The sequence below is a fragment of the Aotus nancymaae genome, unplaced genomic scaffold (genome assembly GCF_030222135.1).
Source record: "Aotus nancymaae isolate 86718 unplaced genomic scaffold, 86718_ANA_hifiasm-v0.15.2.pri h1tg000062l, whole genome shotgun sequence".
Classification (NCBI taxonomy): Eukaryota; Metazoa; Chordata; class Mammalia; order Primates; family Aotidae; genus Aotus; species Aotus nancymaae.
Window position 1 is genome coordinate 37,887,980 of NW_026988476.1, and position 18,736 is coordinate 37,906,715.

The 18,736-nt window shown below is 38.5% G+C and overlaps 1 protein-coding gene across 2 annotated transcripts in view; it reads right to left on the minus strand.

Annotated features, from left to right (window-relative positions):
- Positions 1–18,736, minus strand: part of FBN1 (fibrillin 1) — a 241,102-nt gene that overhangs the window by 117,343 nt on the left and 105,023 nt on the right. For both annotated transcript variants that reach the window (XM_012442316.2, XM_064365642.1), the window contains 2 exons: positions 10,276–10,473; positions 6,924–7,049 (listed from right to left, as the gene is read on the minus strand). In XM_012442316.2, the coding sequence (XP_012297739.2) occupies positions 6,924–7,049; positions 10,276–10,473 (324 nt within the window). The remainder of the gene's footprint in view (positions 1–6,923; positions 7,050–10,275; positions 10,474–18,736) is intronic.

An 18,736-nucleotide genomic window follows, 5' to 3' on the forward strand; every position in this document is an offset into this window, starting at 1 on the left:
GTCTCAGAGAAGCACCTCACCCGAGGTCACACCTTTCCCAGGATGTGACCTCTACAATAAGCTGTTGTACAGGATCAAAGTCTGGTCCATCCTGTCCCAATGGGAGACAACCCTGAAGGCCACTCCAATTCCCCAATTCCTTCTGGGGCCAGTGGAGGCTGTCAGTGGGCTGCACCCCAGCTTGCCTTCTCTGCATGCTCTTGCCTCTTCCCCTTCTCTTCTGCAGGTGTTGATCCCAAGGACATCTTCTAATAAACAACCTGAATGCTATGGAGGCCAAAGCTGGGGTTAGTCCTCAGGGCCTGCCGCCACTGGTCTCCATCAAGGAAGTGGTAAAATTCCCTTAAAACAAATATCTGACCATTTCCTTCAATAGCCTGACCCATACGCTGACAAATGTCAACATATATGGCACTAACAGAAGAAGAGACAAACATTGAGAGCTTCCTTCTTAGGCTAGAAGTAAACTCAGGGGACAGGGAATATGCATGGTCTCATCTCTAAGACCAGTAGAGCTTTCTGCACTGACCTTGGGAGAGGTGACATTTGACCCAGGCCTCCTGGGAGTATTGCAATGGCCAGGCTGATCCCGTTAAAACTGGGAAAGGTTTAGGACTCCCAATAAGAATGGTTATTCTACAGGCTAAGCACTGTCTTCATTTATAAAACAAAATAGAATTCTAAGAACCAGATTCAAGCATCTTCTGACTCAAGTTCACCCTGCTAGTCAAAAAGGCAGCAATGACAGTGTTTACATGCAGTTTAACCTTTTTAAAAGCAAAATCACCATTCTTCCATGCTAGGCTAGAGGCTAAACCAAACAATATTTCACTGCTTATATTAGAGTCAGTGCTAACATAAACAGCATTGTCATTGCAAAACTGTGTAACGGTAAAGGTGCGTATTCTACTCTGACAGATATAAATTTCACTAGAGTCTGTGAAAGGGTCAGGTAGAGAAACTGCCAAAGGGAGACAAAACGTAGGGATACCCACATAATCTCTCAATGTAGCCACACTTCTACTTAACACAAACAAATAAAAAGCAAGTATATCAAAGAGTCTACAGGATTCAAAGCCTCACTTAAGCATAGAGGAAGGTATAATTATAATGCAAAGGTGTTAAGAAGAATGTACCTTTTTCAAAGTGTCCCTAAAAGTTAATATCTGAGTCCTATAACACCTGCCAAAGATCACACTAGGAGATAATGTGGTATTAAAATTTTTTCTCAGCCCATTAATATAAATGACAGTTGCCATTCTTATTAAGGCCTCTTAACATACATCAGTATCCAAAAGGTTTAAGTGACAGCCTACGTCAGAAAATGTTATTTAGAAAATAGAATTAGGGAGGCCGAGGTGGGTGGATCACGAGGTCAAGAGATCGAGACCATCCTGGTCAACATGGTGAAACCCCATCTCTACTAAAAATACAAAAAATTAGCTGGGCATAGGGGCGCGTGCCTGTAATCCCAGCTACTCAGGAGGCTGAGGCAGCAGAATTGCCTGAACCCAGGAGGCGGAGGTTGCGGTGAGCCGAGATCACGCCATTGCACTCCAGCCTGGGTAACAAGAGCGAAACTCCGCTCAAAAAGAAAAAAAAAAAAAAATAGAATTAACTTTGACACGATGAGGGAAATATTTTTTCCATGCTGTCTGGGTGAGATTTGAGCCCTTTAACAAAGATAAAAATAACAACAACAATGATGATGAGAGTTTGCACATACTGAGTGCCAGGCACAGTCTAAATGCTTTTAGAGTAGAAGAAGAAGAGCAGTGCCCAATCATCTAATCCTTACAATGTGGGTAGGATCGTGGGCCTGATTCTATACCTCTGGTGCCCAGGTATACCTCTTGCATTACACTGAGGTTTTCTGACATGAATCAAATGTGAAATAAGAGCAAAGAGGCTCATCATTTACAAAGTGAGGCTAAACCCAAGTCTCCGACTGGCAGGGGTTTTTTGGGGTGGACGTGGGAAGTTTCCACCTAGGTACACACCTTCGAAAGTCAGCAGGTCAGGAAATATGTCATAGTGCACACCTCCCTGAGTTCACACAGATTAAGATTAAATGGGACTGGGGCAAATCATTACATTTGAAAGAGCTTAAGTGACTTCAGATTCCCCTTAATCTGTCCCCTTCTCAGTGACACACCTTTCTGCCTTCAGGCGTCTAGTGCCTCTCCACTTTCCCAAACCACCTTGCTTCTCAGTGGCATGGCTTCATAACAAATAAAAGCAAGAGTTCTATCTATTACCAGGCTGTGGTGGAAAGTTCCTACCACAAAGGTGAGAATAGGTGTTTGAATTGGAATCACTCACACTCTGAAACTTGTTCATATGAATTTATTATTCCTCCAAATTCTTACACCTCTGTGTTCATCTCCTTTTAATAGAATTTTAGGCATCCCAAGTTACGAGAGAATTTGGGAACAGTGACTTTCTCAGAGTTTCTATAAATCAGGCTGTGTCAAATGCCAGCCATAAAACTAAACCAGGTGGGGAGGCATGGTAGGAAGTGGGGCTTGGCCAGGAAGAGCTATTTCCATGCTCTGGACACTTTTCCAGGCTTCCTGGAGGCAGGAAAGAAGGCAGAGCTGCTGGGGAGTAGCTGTCCCATGACAGCTGTCCATGAACCCACTGGCTTCTTGCTGTCACCCTAAGAAGAGACACAAATGGCAAATCTCTTCCTTTCCTATTCGCCGCCCGTCCTTCGTTTCCATTCTTTCTCATCCTTTGGTCTCATCTATTCTCCCAGAGCATTCTTGCCATCCTGGGGCCCCTTTATCCTAGGGCTCCTCTGGCAGAATGGGAGGAAAACGTGTGGAGGGCAGATGCATGGAGTTTGGCGTCTGTTTGGGACCACCATCACCATCTATTACTTGGCTGTCTAGAAGCTCCATTCAAGATTGTAGACTTGATGAGGGAAACCCAATCCGGACAGTTAGCCTGATCCTGACTGTCTAGATACTAATACAATGAGAGAAATCAACTAAAAACTGTGGCAGCTGTTTCAAAGTAACATGTGACACACTAATGATCATGAATGCCACTGAGCCTGTGAGCTTAACTTTGTTTGATTGTACAAGCTCAACCCAGTGTAAAATGTATCACTAAAAACTAAACAAGCTGACTCTTCGAGTCATGTTGAGAAAAACATCAGCCATACTATTTTATAGTCACACCACATATGCCAGCTTTTGTTCATGCTGCATCTGCTGTCTGATCACAACATGAAAATGGAATCTGGTTTCTGGAACTGGAAAGAACCCGCATATATCATCTTGTTCAACCCCCTCATTTGAAAGTTGAAGTAACTCAGATATGGTAACTGACTTGTCTAAGATCACACAAAGGATTAGGGACTTGACCAGGGGGCATCAAAGATGGGGGCCAGGCCTGCCTTATTTCCAGGGCTCTTTCACCTTCACCATAGAGATTTTTTTTTTTTCAACTAATTGTATAGAGAGAGTCAGTTACCTTGCACAGTCAAAGTCAAGGGCCTGCAACCAGCTGAAGAGGATGGAGCCCCATTTGTGGCATTGGGTTAAGGCACCCCAGGAATTCTCCTTAGCTCCTGAGAGGATAAGAGCCCCTAACACTAAGTAGCCATGAGATAAATATGCCATTATTTTGGAAAAGGGAAGTCCTGAGGTTTTTGGCTCTCATATTACGAAGCGCATGGATTTAAAGGCTACATTTTTAAAAAGGTCCTGTGCATCATGCAGTGCTATTATAATTGCTAAAGGCTGGGCTGACGATAATCTAAATCCCAAAATATTAGTGGTTAATTAGGAATCCAACAGACTTCTTCCAGAAATAAAACTTAATCCCTTAATTACACTTTTTATTTCTCAATTTCCTCCCATAGTAACCTATGCAAATACAGACTTGGTTTCCAAAGAAAGGGGCTCATGTGTTCTTTCAGCGTGCATACTCTACAGTCATCGGAAAGATCAACAAAGAAGGTGGGCATGAACTCTGTTTCCTTTTTTCTCAAATCACAGCTATAAATCTGTTTTTTTCTTCTTAAATGTATGAAAATTTAATAATTGTTATTTAATCACTTCAGCTTGTTAATTTACATTTGAAAGGTAACCCAATTGTACGTATTTATATAACACTTTTCCATGACTTATTTTTTTTTAAGTTTTGGGGAAAGAGGGACACTTTCAGAAGGAAGTGATAATTCTGCAAAAGGAAGATCTCATGGAAAGCAACTTGAATAATGCCATTCTCTGATCTGAGAGAGCGAGGGTTAGCATCTTATGAATTTGCTAAAGCCAATTTGATTGAATTGGTGTTCGCTGAAAAAATTCTATAAAAAGTACCCAATTCCTTCCCTTCCAAGTCAAAAGGAAGATACCTTTAAAAAACCACTCAAAGCAGTGGCAAAGGTACCAGAACATTTTCACAAGGGCACAGAACCCCATAGTTATGCTGAGCATCTTTCTAGGGCACATATTATCTGTTCAGTGGTTATGGGTTAGACTCCCTGGTTTCCCTCTATTGACCATCTAGACACCAGCCGATGCCCAGAGTTATGTCCTTTCCACAGTGAGGCACCGTAACTGGAAGGAGCGAGGACGCTGAAGAAGTGAACCCAGCTGGCCAAGAGTTCTCAGGGCTGACTTCCTGACTACTTTCCTCCCAGAGTAAGACAGGCCAACCCTACTCACACCAGACTCCAGGCCAGAGAATGTACAGCACTAACAGGACATTCTTTTCTAGTATCAATTTTGCATTGATACTACAAGGAAAAGAAGGAAAAAAACCATTATCTAAATTTAATATAACAGTAGATGGTAAAGGAAAAAAATCTAGACAAAATTGTCTTTTTTTATCTTGCTACTGACTTTAATATGTAGCTGGAAAATTTTTTTGTGTGTGGAAAAGGATTCAGTAATTCTCAGACTGAATTTTTGGTCCACTGGATACACCACCATAATTGGCTTCTTAGCATAAATAAAAAGATTCGAATCATTTTTCTTTCAGTCTGAGCATTAAATCAGAATCTTTTGTCTGGTCCACATCCACAGACCATTCCTAATTGTTAATTGACTTGTCTGAGTGAAAAGCAAGAGACAAATTCAATTCTAGTTCAGGCTGGAAGCCATCATAATTTCAGGAAAAAAAAAAAACAAACAGACTGGATACATCATAAGGACTGTATTCCCCTCAATCTTGAAGCTGACTAGATATTCTGAAGCTGAACATAGTAAACTGAAAAAGCCTAAAAGGTAAAATACAACCTATCACTGATGTGGGTTTTGCATGTGATAAACTTTAATGGTTTATTAAGCTAATGTCATATATATATAGCCTGAAAATCTATGCCAGAATATTTTAAATAGCTCCAGACACTAGGAAATATAGTTTTTAAAGCAGCGGTAATAAGTTTCATCTAGGAAAGAAGACAGTGTAATATGGCTCAACAAGCACCAGAGTGTGAGTTTAAGAGGTAAATTTGAGCACTGTCTTGTCTGAATGGCCTCAGGCAGGGCACTTAATACACCCAAGACACCATTCCTTAATATATAATGTTAGAGTGTAGAACTAGCTGAATTCTTTACCCCTTTCAGTGTCAACATTCTCTGCTTCAAACTGACATCTACAGTACAACTTCTAAAATACACTAGCCTATCAAGAGTCAACATGTTTGTTCTTTGAAACTTAAAATGTTTTCTTAAGAAGCCTTACTTAGAACTATTTTTTTTTTCACAACTACCCCAAATAACTATGTATAACATGTTCAAGAATGCAATATCAATTATAAGTTCAATGATGATTTATAACCTAAAAACAACTCCAACTCATAAAGGTAGTTCTATCAGAGTTAGATTATTTATTCAGTTTCAGGGCAAGTAGATATTAAATGTCTTACATGTATATCATCAACTGCACCTTAAATGTAAAGCTGTCTTTTGCTCATCTGATACACAGTGGCAACCAACAAGGTTAATTATCCGGCCCAGACAAACAACTTAGAATGAACTCACTGCTAGAGTCTAGGGGAATAAATACAACAGCATCTGTTTTCAATAAAAATGCATCCAACTACATGAAACCTCAAGGTGGGGTGAGTTGACAGTGAAGGAAAAAGTCTTCTCTTCTGATCTTGATGAGAGGTGTAGCCCTGAGGATGCTGCTACACTATTGTCAGACATTACTATATATAAGTTACATGTACTCATCAAAGAAAAGAGAGTCCAATGCTGCCTACTTATTATCTAGATGCTCCCCTCTCACGAAGAAATTATGACTATAATTGGAAGTCAGGCCTCATTTCAGCAAATAGCAGTAGTGGTGAATATAAACACAACCTCTAAATATATTTGTAGAAGTTCCATCAATAAACATGCAAATATAAAACTTCATCTCAAATTACTTTTCTGTTTGACTAACATTAAAAGCTTTTCATTTGATATGCATTTATCATCCCCCAGAAAAGAAAATCATGAACACGTACTAGGAGCACAAATATAAGGGTTAATAGATCAATCTGCCTCCCCACACACAAAATCAAACTTACCTTTTAACTAGAAAACCATCGGAAGATATATTATTCTGAATGATAGCTAATGACCAAATTTAAATTCATGTCTCTAGAACTATGCAAAAACATGTGTCTTGAACATTTTAAACCAAACGTTGGTTCAAAAATATTTCATGTTTTTAATATTTAATTTGATTCAGATGGACCTCTTGTTTTGGGTCTATAAAAGTGGAAAAAGCTGCGGGGTTTTTCTGGCCCAATAGCACAAAGGCATATTATTACTGTTAAAAATATTACATTTACACATTTACAGGGACGACAAAGACAGAAAGATTTAGGAATAATTTGCAAACAAATTTACTAATATTGAGTTGTGACTGCCCCCACTACACCCCCCACAACAACTGCAAAGCATGAGATTTCTTACCTTCACATTTTTGTGACACTTCATTAAATTTGTGTCCAGCAGGGCATTTGCACTCAAAAGACCCAACAGTATTAATGCAATTTCCTCCTTGACAGAGCCCGGGGATGGCCTGGCATTCATCCACATCTGTCAGATTGCAGGAGACAGAGAGAGAAAAACAAACTCATATAAAATTCATTGCGAATAAAATGTGATCGTTTGTCCACAATTATATCGATGAGTTATTTGCCCATCACAATATTTGGAACATGATTAGAGGAACTATTTCTCACAATCGCATTATGTAAAATACACAGTTTGATTAATGATGTTCTATAAGAAGTCACAAGTATTTCTGTTTTCCCACCTTCCATGTTTCCTAATATAGAGGAGAGTGTTCGTACTAACTTTTGTGGGTTTTATCACATATGCGGCAAAGTAGAAGGATCCATTTAAAAGCCCATTATTCATGGCCTCATTTTTATCTCCAGATTGGTAGTAATGATCAGAGTTATCCAAGAAATCTTGCAAATCAAAATGCAACACATTTCTACAATGAGACTATCCTTAAGAGTTATACTGAATGATTTAGTTAAAACGGAATTTATTGAAGGTCACTCAGACTACATGAGACAGCTAATGTTTTTACACAAATGAAGTGGAAAATGTTCACTTCACATTCTGGAGAAGTGTCTTGCACAGTAAAAATTAAACAACTCAGACAATTAGGCCAAGAAGTGAGAGAGATCGTTCGGTGAGTGTGCAGTTTCAGCTGCAGACTTACCTTGCTGGCAGAGTGGCTGCCAGAAAGCACCTTTGTAAAGGACAGTGAGATCATGTCTTTCCCTAGCTCAACGTGCCTGTCTTTCTCTAGCTACGTCCTAGGAACTTCTACATGACTCCTCTGCTCTTTTACCCATTTTCCACCCTCCTACCTCTGTCACTCCTCTCCCACCACAATGGATTCCTCAAATATGCCAAGGATGCACCTCCCACGGAGCTCTCTAATGGCTGCCCCTCTGCCTGGAATATTCTTCCTCCAGAGAGCTGCATGTCCCACGCTGTCTGATCCTCCAGGCCTCTGCTCCAATGCCACTTTAGGCGCCAGCCCTTCCCTTGATAGTCCAAGAGCAACACCCGGCCCCTGGCTCTAATCATCCTTCTTTCCCTGTTTGTTTTTTTTCTAGAGGACTAACTACCCACTGACTTAATAGGTGCCTGTTTGTTTTGTTAAACAAATTGATTGTCTTTAATATAAGCTTCCAGAAAACAGGGACTTTGTCCATTTCCTTCGCTGTTATGTAACAGCACCTAAAGACTGACTTGGGGTCTTACGTGTGAGCCCAAATATTAACCTTCCAGGAGCAAAATTAGTCTTCTCAGGCTCAGTACATTCTGTTATAAAGACTGTAAAAGTACATATACCTTCTCTCCATCTCTTTGTTCATAACACAGAAAAGTCTGATTTAATAAAGAATCCCCAAGAAAACAGTCTAATGTATTCTTCTTAAAACTGGAAGCCTCGTGTGCTCTTTAGTTTCACTCTTCATTGAGTAAAGAAGAAAAGCGATTGCTGTTTATAAGATCTCAACCTGTGTTCTTGAGAAAAGTCAGCATGCGGTAAAAGCGATATATTAAAGAAACAACGCTTTGGTTTATTATAAAAGTATCACTTACTGTTTCAAATAAAATGTCTTAACCCACAAATAAATGATTAGATGTGGAAAATCATTAGATTATGTCTTCTAGATGATTTCAGTTATGTCTTAGGCCAGAATTTTCCATTCTCTTGATATGCTGAATGTATTTATTAAATGTTTTTAAAAATCAAGATTTTTACATATAGGTAGAACTAGCTGTCTTGTGGATCATGATTTTTGGCCAAAAGAAAATACAGATGAGGCAATTCTCCACTGGCTGGATACTCCAGGACTGAAGACAGAATAAGCTCCTTTACAAACCCGTTTGCCTACAGCCCCTCACATCTGACCCAAGGACTGGAAACACCAGCAAGGAGTGAGAGCCACAACCTGGTGGCAGAATCGCTTAGAAAAAAAACACAACCAAACATGAGAATTTCACTCTCAAAATGGCAATATAACTGCCATTGTGATCCCATAGGTTTTCAAAACTTTCCTTATAAAAAACTTTTTTTTCCTTGGATTTTAGATAGCAGAGTTAGGAAGTCTTGCTCTCTGGTCACTGTCAATGAGTTCATGGGTATTGGCTAACTTTGTAATCCCAAGACCAACAAATTCTTCAAAACTCACTGGGGCTTTCTAAAAATGGGAAAAATAAGAAGGCACCAAAGAACAACTAAACTTTTAATTTTATAAAATACTACAATCCATCTCTTGATAATTCTAGAGTTTCAAAGTGACTTATTTCTTCTCCTGACATTCAGAGGGATACATCTAAGGGCATCCAAAGAAGCTGTATGTTGTACATGGGAGCTGGAAGCCAGGAATGACAATATCAGAAGTGGAATTTACTGAAGTGGAATTTACTGGCGACCCACAGAACTGTGTGACTAAGCTCAAGTTCTGTTTTATTACATATTACCCTTAGAATTAACATATAAAACAAAGGCAAAGTTTTATCTATTTGCTTCAGAAAAGCAAATCCTGAATTTTCTGAAAATATTGCAACTTGCTATAAAAAGCCCCGAGGCTGTCTAAAGGAAACAGATATAGCCTCAGAGCTTTCAGTCCCATCAGTTTAGTGTGGAGCTGCCTCTGTTCACTTCCTCCTGTTTCCTGCCAGACATCCAGACAATAAAAGAATTTGTACAGCTGGAAGAACAGGAGTAAAAGCCAAAAACAGAGTAAGGGCTTCTACGGGAGGCAGGAGAAGCAGCTAGCAGGCGACATCTGGGGATATTTAAAACTGTGAAACAAATCCTAATTTATTTCGGACTTGTAAAATATGCATAATGTAGCACGTAAAATGTCGAGAGAAACAATTTTCTTCAGGTCAATTAAGCCAACCCATGAGAGAGAGGAACTCTAACAGTTTCAAATGAAGAAAAACATGAACTACCTTGTTCACAAATCTTGCTTTGTGTTTCTACAAAGCATTGCCATAATGCACAGCATTGCTGTAAACAGAATCACACCACCCCAGGAGTCAGAGGTACATGCAAACACCTCTGCGGTCAGAGAGGGGGAAGTGTTGGCAGGAAAACATCCAGTAAGACTTCAGCTGCTCTCTCGAGAGCCACGTTCCTAATGCCTTAGTTGGATATCATGCAGTCAGCGAAATTGTGAAGTTATGTAGCTGACACTACTTTTCCATTCTCTTCAACTTCACTGGAGAATGGCTCTCCAGAGCAAATAAGATTAATCCATTAATAATTCCATCAGCCTGGGTTTACCTTGACAAGCTCCCGTGCGGATATTTGGAATGAAGCCACGGCGGCAGGGGTGAGGCTGGGCAGGACACATCTCACAGGGGTGGCCCCAGGCTCGGCCGACTGTGGCACAGCAGAGCGTTTTTGTGCAGACAATCCCGCTGAGTTGTCCCTGGCACATCTGGTTGCTGATCACAGTAAAACATGGGCCTGTCCTGTAATCTGAAAATAAAGAATAAAAATCTGATGAAAATCCAGAAAAGCAGGAACCATCATGCAGAGGAACAGCTGTGCCCCATCTTGCTTGAATCCAAATTGAGAAATGAATTTCAGGGATAGAATCATGCATCACTGCCTCTGTGTAAGGCCTTGGATAGACCATTCTACTTCTGAATCCAATTTCCTAACCTACAAAATGGGGATGAAAACATCAGTTTTTAACCACTTTGAAAACAGCATCGTGAAGATTAGATGAGCTAATGGAAAACTCTTTACAACTGTGAATTGCTGTACAAATTTAACACAGTAATATTATCATTCACTCATTACTTAAGAAAACATATCAGTGCCTGCACTTAATCAGCCCCCATGCCTGAAACAGATGCTGCAGTGACTAAAAGATGCCAAATCCCTGCCCTCACAGAGCTTCCAGTCTATTGTTATTTAGGGCTGAGAAAGCAAAGAATTTTGAAGCTTGCAGTGAGGCAAGTCATGGCACCTTCTTCCTGGGAGTTCCTTCAACAAAAGAAATGGTTATCTGTTTTACTTTTTTTATATTTTTTTGAGTTGCAATCATCTTATTTCAAATACAAAACAAGCAAACAAACAAATAAGAATTTAAACGTTTGTCCATGCAAAACACATTAGGTATTTAATATAAAGAGTGAGGACGCTGGTCTGAAATCATTGTAACCCCTAGGCAAAAGGACCATCTTAAAGCAAAACAGGGATAAGCCAAGGCCACAAGAGAATTTCCAATCAGAGCAGTCCTACCACCAGTTAAAAGATCTGCCTCTTTTTATTTCCCCCCTCTACAGAGAGAAAGCCAACAACAAACAAGAAAGATAAGGATGTGGTGAGCACAGAGGACCAAAGCCAGGTTGTCCTCACAGGTTGTGAGAGAAATCAGGGCCGTAATACCCATTTCTGTGGATCTACAATGGCCTTGACAGTTAAGGGAGGCTGGGGTGGGTGGGATGGGACTCATGGGCTCCTTCCACTACCAGACATTTGCATGCTTCCAGGTCATTTTCAGAAGTGTTTAGGTAGAATGGTTCCTGTGAGTCTAAAAATGGACTCAGTGACCCCAGTAAGTTCCTTTCACCCATGAATGCAACAGTTTTATGAAAATCACTGGCTGTGCTAATGAAACTACTGGGATGTTTTCATTATTTTCTTCTTTCCTTAAGTAGCTCATAGGACACAGCAAACATGCTATTTGCTAAAGAAAAAAGGAAAACTTTTCATTACAGTACCAGCGAGCGTGAACATTCTGGATCGTAACAAGGTTTTGGCAATAGCTGAATCTTATCTGCTGGCATCCCTCTATCCTGTGTTTTCTCTTGCTTTCTTTTTCTTGCATCTCCACTCCAACCCCTCCCTTGGAATTTTGACTCCATCACTAGGTGCTCTTCCTCCCTCTCCTCTGCTATCATTGCAGATAGCAATGAACCATCTCTGCTCAATGGTGTTATGGAAACAGCACTGCTCTGATGCCCATGCTGTAAGATCAACCTTCTGAAGAATTCCAAAAACAAAACAAACTCCATGCCAGTCATGTATATAAAGAGGATTACCATACCCTAGCTATGGTACCACTGGAGAGACAGACAGGATGGTCCAAATGCCGAGTCCCCAGCTCCCCATCTCCCTCCCTCCATGCCAGTGTTTACCAAAGTATGCTGTATGTCCCACTCACAGAATGTGAGGTGATTTTAGATTTTAGTAGTCATATATTAATTTTAATGTGTATTATGAAACAGCATAAATATATCAGACTCATGATTTCACAGATACGTTTGCTATGAGGATGATGAATTGAAAATCTTTTAATTTGATTAAAAAAAAAATTAAGTAATTACTAGTACAGATGATATGCAAACAGGCCAAAAATTGCATGGGTGATATCTACATGCAACCAGACTCACCTTTCCAAAAGACAAGCCTGAGACCTTTGCGTCCCTCTTCTCTGCATAATCTGGCCCCCAACTGCAACTTTCCAGCCCTTTCTCCTTACACTTTCTCTGTTTATCATTTCTTTTTTTTTTTTAACTCTGTTTATGTACTTCTTATTCTAGTGTTTTTTTAGTTTTATATAGGCAAATTCTAGGTATATTTTAATAGTTTACATTGTATGTCAGATTTATTCAAAACCTGCTATCTTCTCCCACAGATACTGAATGCAAACAAAAATAGAAACAAATATTAAATACTGAGCTGTTGAATAAAAGCCCTCATTTTGTTCTTTCGATGAAGAAAAAGTCACTCAGCACTGCAGTAATTTGTAACAAAATCTCTTTAAAATACAAGAAGTCATCTTCACTTTTTTGGCTCAATTCTCCCAAATAATACGTATAGGCATTTAATAAATACATCTTTGCTATTTGGTCTTTCCTTTCTATTTCAATATTTTATCATGTATTTTAATTCAAAAATTAATTACTTTAGACAGTTGGGAAAAGGCAGTAGCATACAAATAAATGTAATTATACCTAAAGAAACCCTTGATAACATATTGATTATATTATCATACATAAGTTTTTGTGTGTATCCATGTGTGTGTTTTATTTTTTAATCACAAAATAAGGATTATACTAAAAGTATACTTTTGAATCTTGCTGGATTTTCTTCACTGAACAGTGCCAAAGCTTTTTCCCATGTAATAAACACTATTCCACAATGTGATTGTAATTGCTGTATAATTTTCTATCAAGTTATAACAGAATGTGTTCAATAATTTTCTATCATTTAAATTGCCTCTAATTCTTCATTATTACACATAACATCCAGTGTACATTACAATGAATCCTTTTCAGAATAAAAAAGTTTAATTCATTCAACAGCCAACAAGATTTTTATGACTCTCTCTCTATATATATATATATCCTACATCTGAGACTAGAAAAATCACAGCAGTATAATCTTTTATTTAAAAAATAAATAAAACTTTATGTTAGGTAAAAAGAGAGAGAATTTATGCTTGTTTCTTTTCTGTTAATTTACTGAGACAAGCGCAAATGCTTTAATCAAACAGATTCATGTTAGCTTGCCATTTTCAATCCTTTAAAAAAGCATAATGCAACATGAATTTAAATTTATAATCCTCTCTTCAACACTGCTGGGATTTGTTTTTCCACCTCTTTTTGCCAAGATACTCTATGGAATTATCTTATATATATGAGGACTACAAAGGTTCAGGATAGATGCAAATATGGTGTTTTGTGAGTGACACCAGCAAAATCCAGACACACTACAAAATGCTAAAACAAATCTGATTCAGTTCTGTCTGACATTGATTTATAATTTGAGATATAAATTCCTCACTGACAGATATTCATTAAAAAAAAAAAACCTTAAGACTTTTCCAGGGTCAATAACTTATTCTTATTTCAATACAAAATACATAGCATCAAGATGATAGTTGTTAATTCTGACAGCATACATTAGGCATCCCAACAGTCCACAGGGATCCAATTTATTAAGAATACCATATATTTGGCAAATACCTTAAGTATGTAGAATAGAAACTACAGATTTAGTACATTTCTGTGTGAGATATTTATCACTATAGACTAAGTTATTTTGGAAACAAATTAGAACTGGCTTATTTGACAGTACAGATTAGCATGTGGATATAAATATATCTGTAGATCTGTATTTTAAATAAAAATTGCTGATTGCAGAGGGAGAGGCATAATCTGGATGAAATACATTTGGATCTAAAAATCTCTTGGAAGGTAAATGCTGTATTAACATGGTTTTCAAATGTCATTCTGATTTGGCGGCATGTGCTTTTTGTCCTGTACTTCATTTAGATTGCCAAGGTTATGCTGTTTTTAGTCCAATACTCCAACCGCAGAAAGAAATCTGCCCACACTGTCAATTCCTTGCTAATAATCCAATTATTCACAATTATTCCCATAGCACTTACATGGTATTAAGCTAAATTTACATACTCTATTTTTTTTTCAGATAGTCCCAGGATTAGACAGGGAGTGTGCCTAATTCAATGCTTGTATAACGTCTGACTCATTCCTGGCTTCGGTGTAAATCACTATTCCTAATGCAACTAAAATATAGTATTAGAAATGCTTTCTATTTGCAAATTGCTCTACAATCACTTCCTTATAAGACCTTCATGAACTAGGGCAACAGGCCAAGTCTTTTCAAAATTAAAGTGCGATTCTAATTGTTTTTAACTAGCTTACTCCAGTGTGGCTGGTTCATGGGAAATTCTGCATCAACATGTTCCCATTCTGAGTGGTTAGCTCAAGGATTGCTCTCCAGTCCCATTAGATTTGGCCTCAAGGCTTGGGTTCTGACCAACATGTGTCTGCAGCCTCTGATCCTCAGCTCATGCCCAGCTCTGCAGCTCAGAATGCTGTGGTCTACGGCATTATCTCACTTTCATTTGTAATCAGACTTCACCCTGAAGCAAATGCATCATTTACAGGGAAAGAATATTCTGTGATACAATGAATTCTTGTCCCTCCTGCCCAGTCACTAAACCACAAACTGCAGGGAAGGCACAAGGATATAATTTTGGGCACTAGGCTCCAATTATTTTAAATCCTTCTTTTCATAAAAATGACAAACAAAAGAATGAGATATCAATTTATCCTTGACATAGAGGGTCACAGCACACTTATTTCTCCAAGGTAGGTTGGCCTGGGAAACATTAGGCTCCTAATGTGTGGAATTTCAGTGCAACTTTCTGAGGAAGGAGTTCAGAGAACTTTTAGTCTAAGGAAAATTAAAGTTAAGAAGTTCCATTATCGTAATCAGCCTCATAACTGTCGTTACTTCTTCTTACTCCAATCATTCTTAACCTTAGGACATAACAGAATCACTTGGGGAGCTTTTGCAAAATGCTGATGCCTGGGTCCCACCCTGTCCTCTCCCAGTTTTCCCCATGGAACCCTATTCAGTAGATGTGGCATGGGCCCAGGCATCCACATCTTGCGAAAGCTCCCCAAGGTGATTTTGCCCTCTAGGGCTCTAAGTTGTGTGGGGTGTGTGTGTGTGTGTGTGTGTGTGTGTATTTTTTTTCTTCCTCTCTCTCTCTTCCTTTGATGAAGAATGCTCATGTTCCATGATTAATTGGAGATGTCTGCAAGATAACAACTACTTATCTGAAGGTCTAACCTTAGAAAAGTAAGATAGCCCACAAACTGGGATCACTGCCACTCAACATAACCCAGTATTTCTCAACTAGGTCTGATATTCTCATCATGGCAAAATACTATTCATTTCCAGAGTGCTGAACTGATTATGAGGCACTTTATTATGTTCTTTACTAATTATATTATAGTTAATTATACTAACCACCAGCTCACCAAAGCAAACAACAAAGTCAAAATTTAGGAAGGCTGATCATCTACTACGACAGTGTCCTAATAGTTAATAGAATTTCTATTTCCAGTCTCTTTCCTTCTAGCTTTACAAAGCACACTGATATACACGACCTCATGCCGCTGTCAGGAACTCCCACATCCAGCCTCTACCCACTGCTGTAGCTTGTATCTGAGTGGAATTCCAGGAGGATTCTCCAATTGGGGCCCAAATACAATACCTATTCAGCAACAGTAACACCAAAAGTCAACTCTTAATTTATTTCAGAATTGCACTATCAGAGAGACCATCTGAAATCCTTCCAGGACTCCGGATTTGATAACATATAAAGTAGTGCACATTATGTATGAAGTTTCTTGTCAAAAATAGTCAAGGCTTAATGTAATCAAACCTCCACACCTAACTTCTAGCTGGAGGGAATACAGGAATAGAGGAGCAAGATAAATTACACCACAAAAAAATTAGCAGAAGACTCAGAATGTGTGATATTTTCTAAGGCAATTGTCCTGAACTTTTCCAAAAGCAAATGATTTTCTCTTCACCAAAAGAAGTACAGAGATTATTTTAGAGTAAAAAATCATAATAATAAAAACTCAAGTGGATACTGTTTCTAAAGAGACAATTTCAGAAATCTTATGTGGACTAGCTATTACATGACACTGCAGAATTGTCGTTTTTCTAGGCATGACAATGGTATTATGGTTATATACAAGAATGTCCTTAGTGCTTAGAGGTGAAGTGTCATGATATATGCAACTTAATTTTCAAATAATTCATCAAAGTAAATAATAAATACGTATTTTAATTTTACATATTCTACATACACGTATATACGTACATATGTGTACATACACATAGAAAGCTATTATGTATATAATAGTGAGAACAATTATTCAATATAAATGGAAGGTATATGTGTATACTATATATTAGTCCTTCAACTTTAATGTAAGTTTCAGATTTTTTATAATAAAATGTCAGGGGAAAGAAATTCCTTTCAGGCCTACTTTTACAATGCAGTGTTCCTTCTCCCATCTTATCCAAGCTACACGGCATTTAAAAAATACACGATAGGCCGGGCGCGGTGGCTCAAGCCTGTAATCCCAGCACTTTGGGAGGCCGAGGCGGGTGGATCACGAGGTCAAGAGATCGAGACCATCCTGGTCAACATGGTGAAACCCCGTCTCTACTAATACAAAAAATTAGCTGGGCACGGTGGCGCGTGCCTGTAATCCCAGCTACTCAGGAGGCTGAGGCAGGAGAATTGCCTGAACCCAGGAGGCGGAGATTGCGGTGAGCCGAGATCGCGCTATTGCGCTCCAGCCTGGGTAACAAGAGCGAAACTCCGTCTCAAAAAAAAAAAAAAAAAAAAAAAAAAAAAAAAATACACGATAAAGTTTGAATATACTTTCCAATCCACGCATTTAGATAAAATACTGCAGCCAAGATTACCTATTTAACGTGGTCTATAGAGTGTTATTAAACAAGGCTGGGTGCTGTGGCTCACGCCTATAATCCCAGCACTTTGGGAGGCCGAGGCAGGAAGATCATGATGTCAAGAGATCGAGACCATCCTGGCCAACATGGTGAAACCCCGTCTCTACTAAAAAATACAAAAATTAGCTGGGCGTGGTGGCACACACCTGTAGTCCCAGCTACTCGGCAGGCTGAGGCAGGAGAACTGCTTGAACTCGGGAGGCAGAGGTTGCAGTGAGCCAAGATTGCACCACTGCACTCCAGCCTGGTGCCTGGCGACACAGCAAGACTCTATCTCAAAAAAAAAGAATACGACCTTTTGGCAAAATTTACTAAACAATATTATGCAAAATGTTTATCTTTAAGGAGCTGCATCTGAGGTACGACTTAATTATAACTAAATGTTTTCAAAAAGCACTTTAGGAAAAAACCATATAGGAATAAAAACAAAAGTATTTCTACGTTAATATTTTCTCTGATTTTTAATTTCTTTATTTCATAAGTAAAAAGTATTACCACTATGAACCTAAATGTAAGTATCATTCAAAACTGCAGAAACAAGGTGATTTGTTGTGCACCTTTTAATCTAACATGCAGACTAAGCAATCACCAAAATCCAGGCCATAGTTCTGTGGGACCCAATTATGTGTGGCAGCAATTCAACTACAGCAAATTGTTACCACATTTTATTCTGTTCCATGATGAAGAAAACAGTAAGAAATCTTGTTCAGAGTAAGAGAAGGTCTCATTTTAAAATAATCATTTACCTGACATTATTTGTTCCTTCACTATAAATCCTACAAGTCACGACTGACTTTCATCTTCCTGCAACGTTACCTCTAAACTACTTTTACTAGAAAAAAAGACTAGGGGAATCGGTAAAGTCAAATCATGATTTGGGTGATATATTTACCATCAAGATAAAAAAAAGCATAGAGAATACTTTCATTGTTAATGGTCTGCAAATTCCACTTTAAAGAACCAGTTGGCTCTGATTTACTCCCTTTTAAAACAGCTTGTATGAAATGCCACGTTAAACCAAACACTGCAGTTTGACCACAGAGCATCAGCTATTAAACAAAAACAATAACATTATATAACAATTTGTTTGTTCTTTTATTTTTTTTTCAAAGCCATGAAGCATAAAATATTCTCTCCAACCCAAAAACAAGAGTAACAGCCCAAGAGGAAAGGGCCTTATGATTAAATATAAAAATTATCAGGGGCAACATATTCTTAGATTAACCTGTATCTCATAAAAGTACCTTGTAATATTGTTTATTTTCCAAAAATAACTTCCACAAAAGGTGAAAACAGTTCATGAAGAATCCTAATAGAATGTTTTATCATTAAATTATTATTATAAATGAGATTTTCTGTAGCAGGCCAATTTCAACATTGAACATTGTAAATATGGAGGGTAAAGGCCTATGTTTGT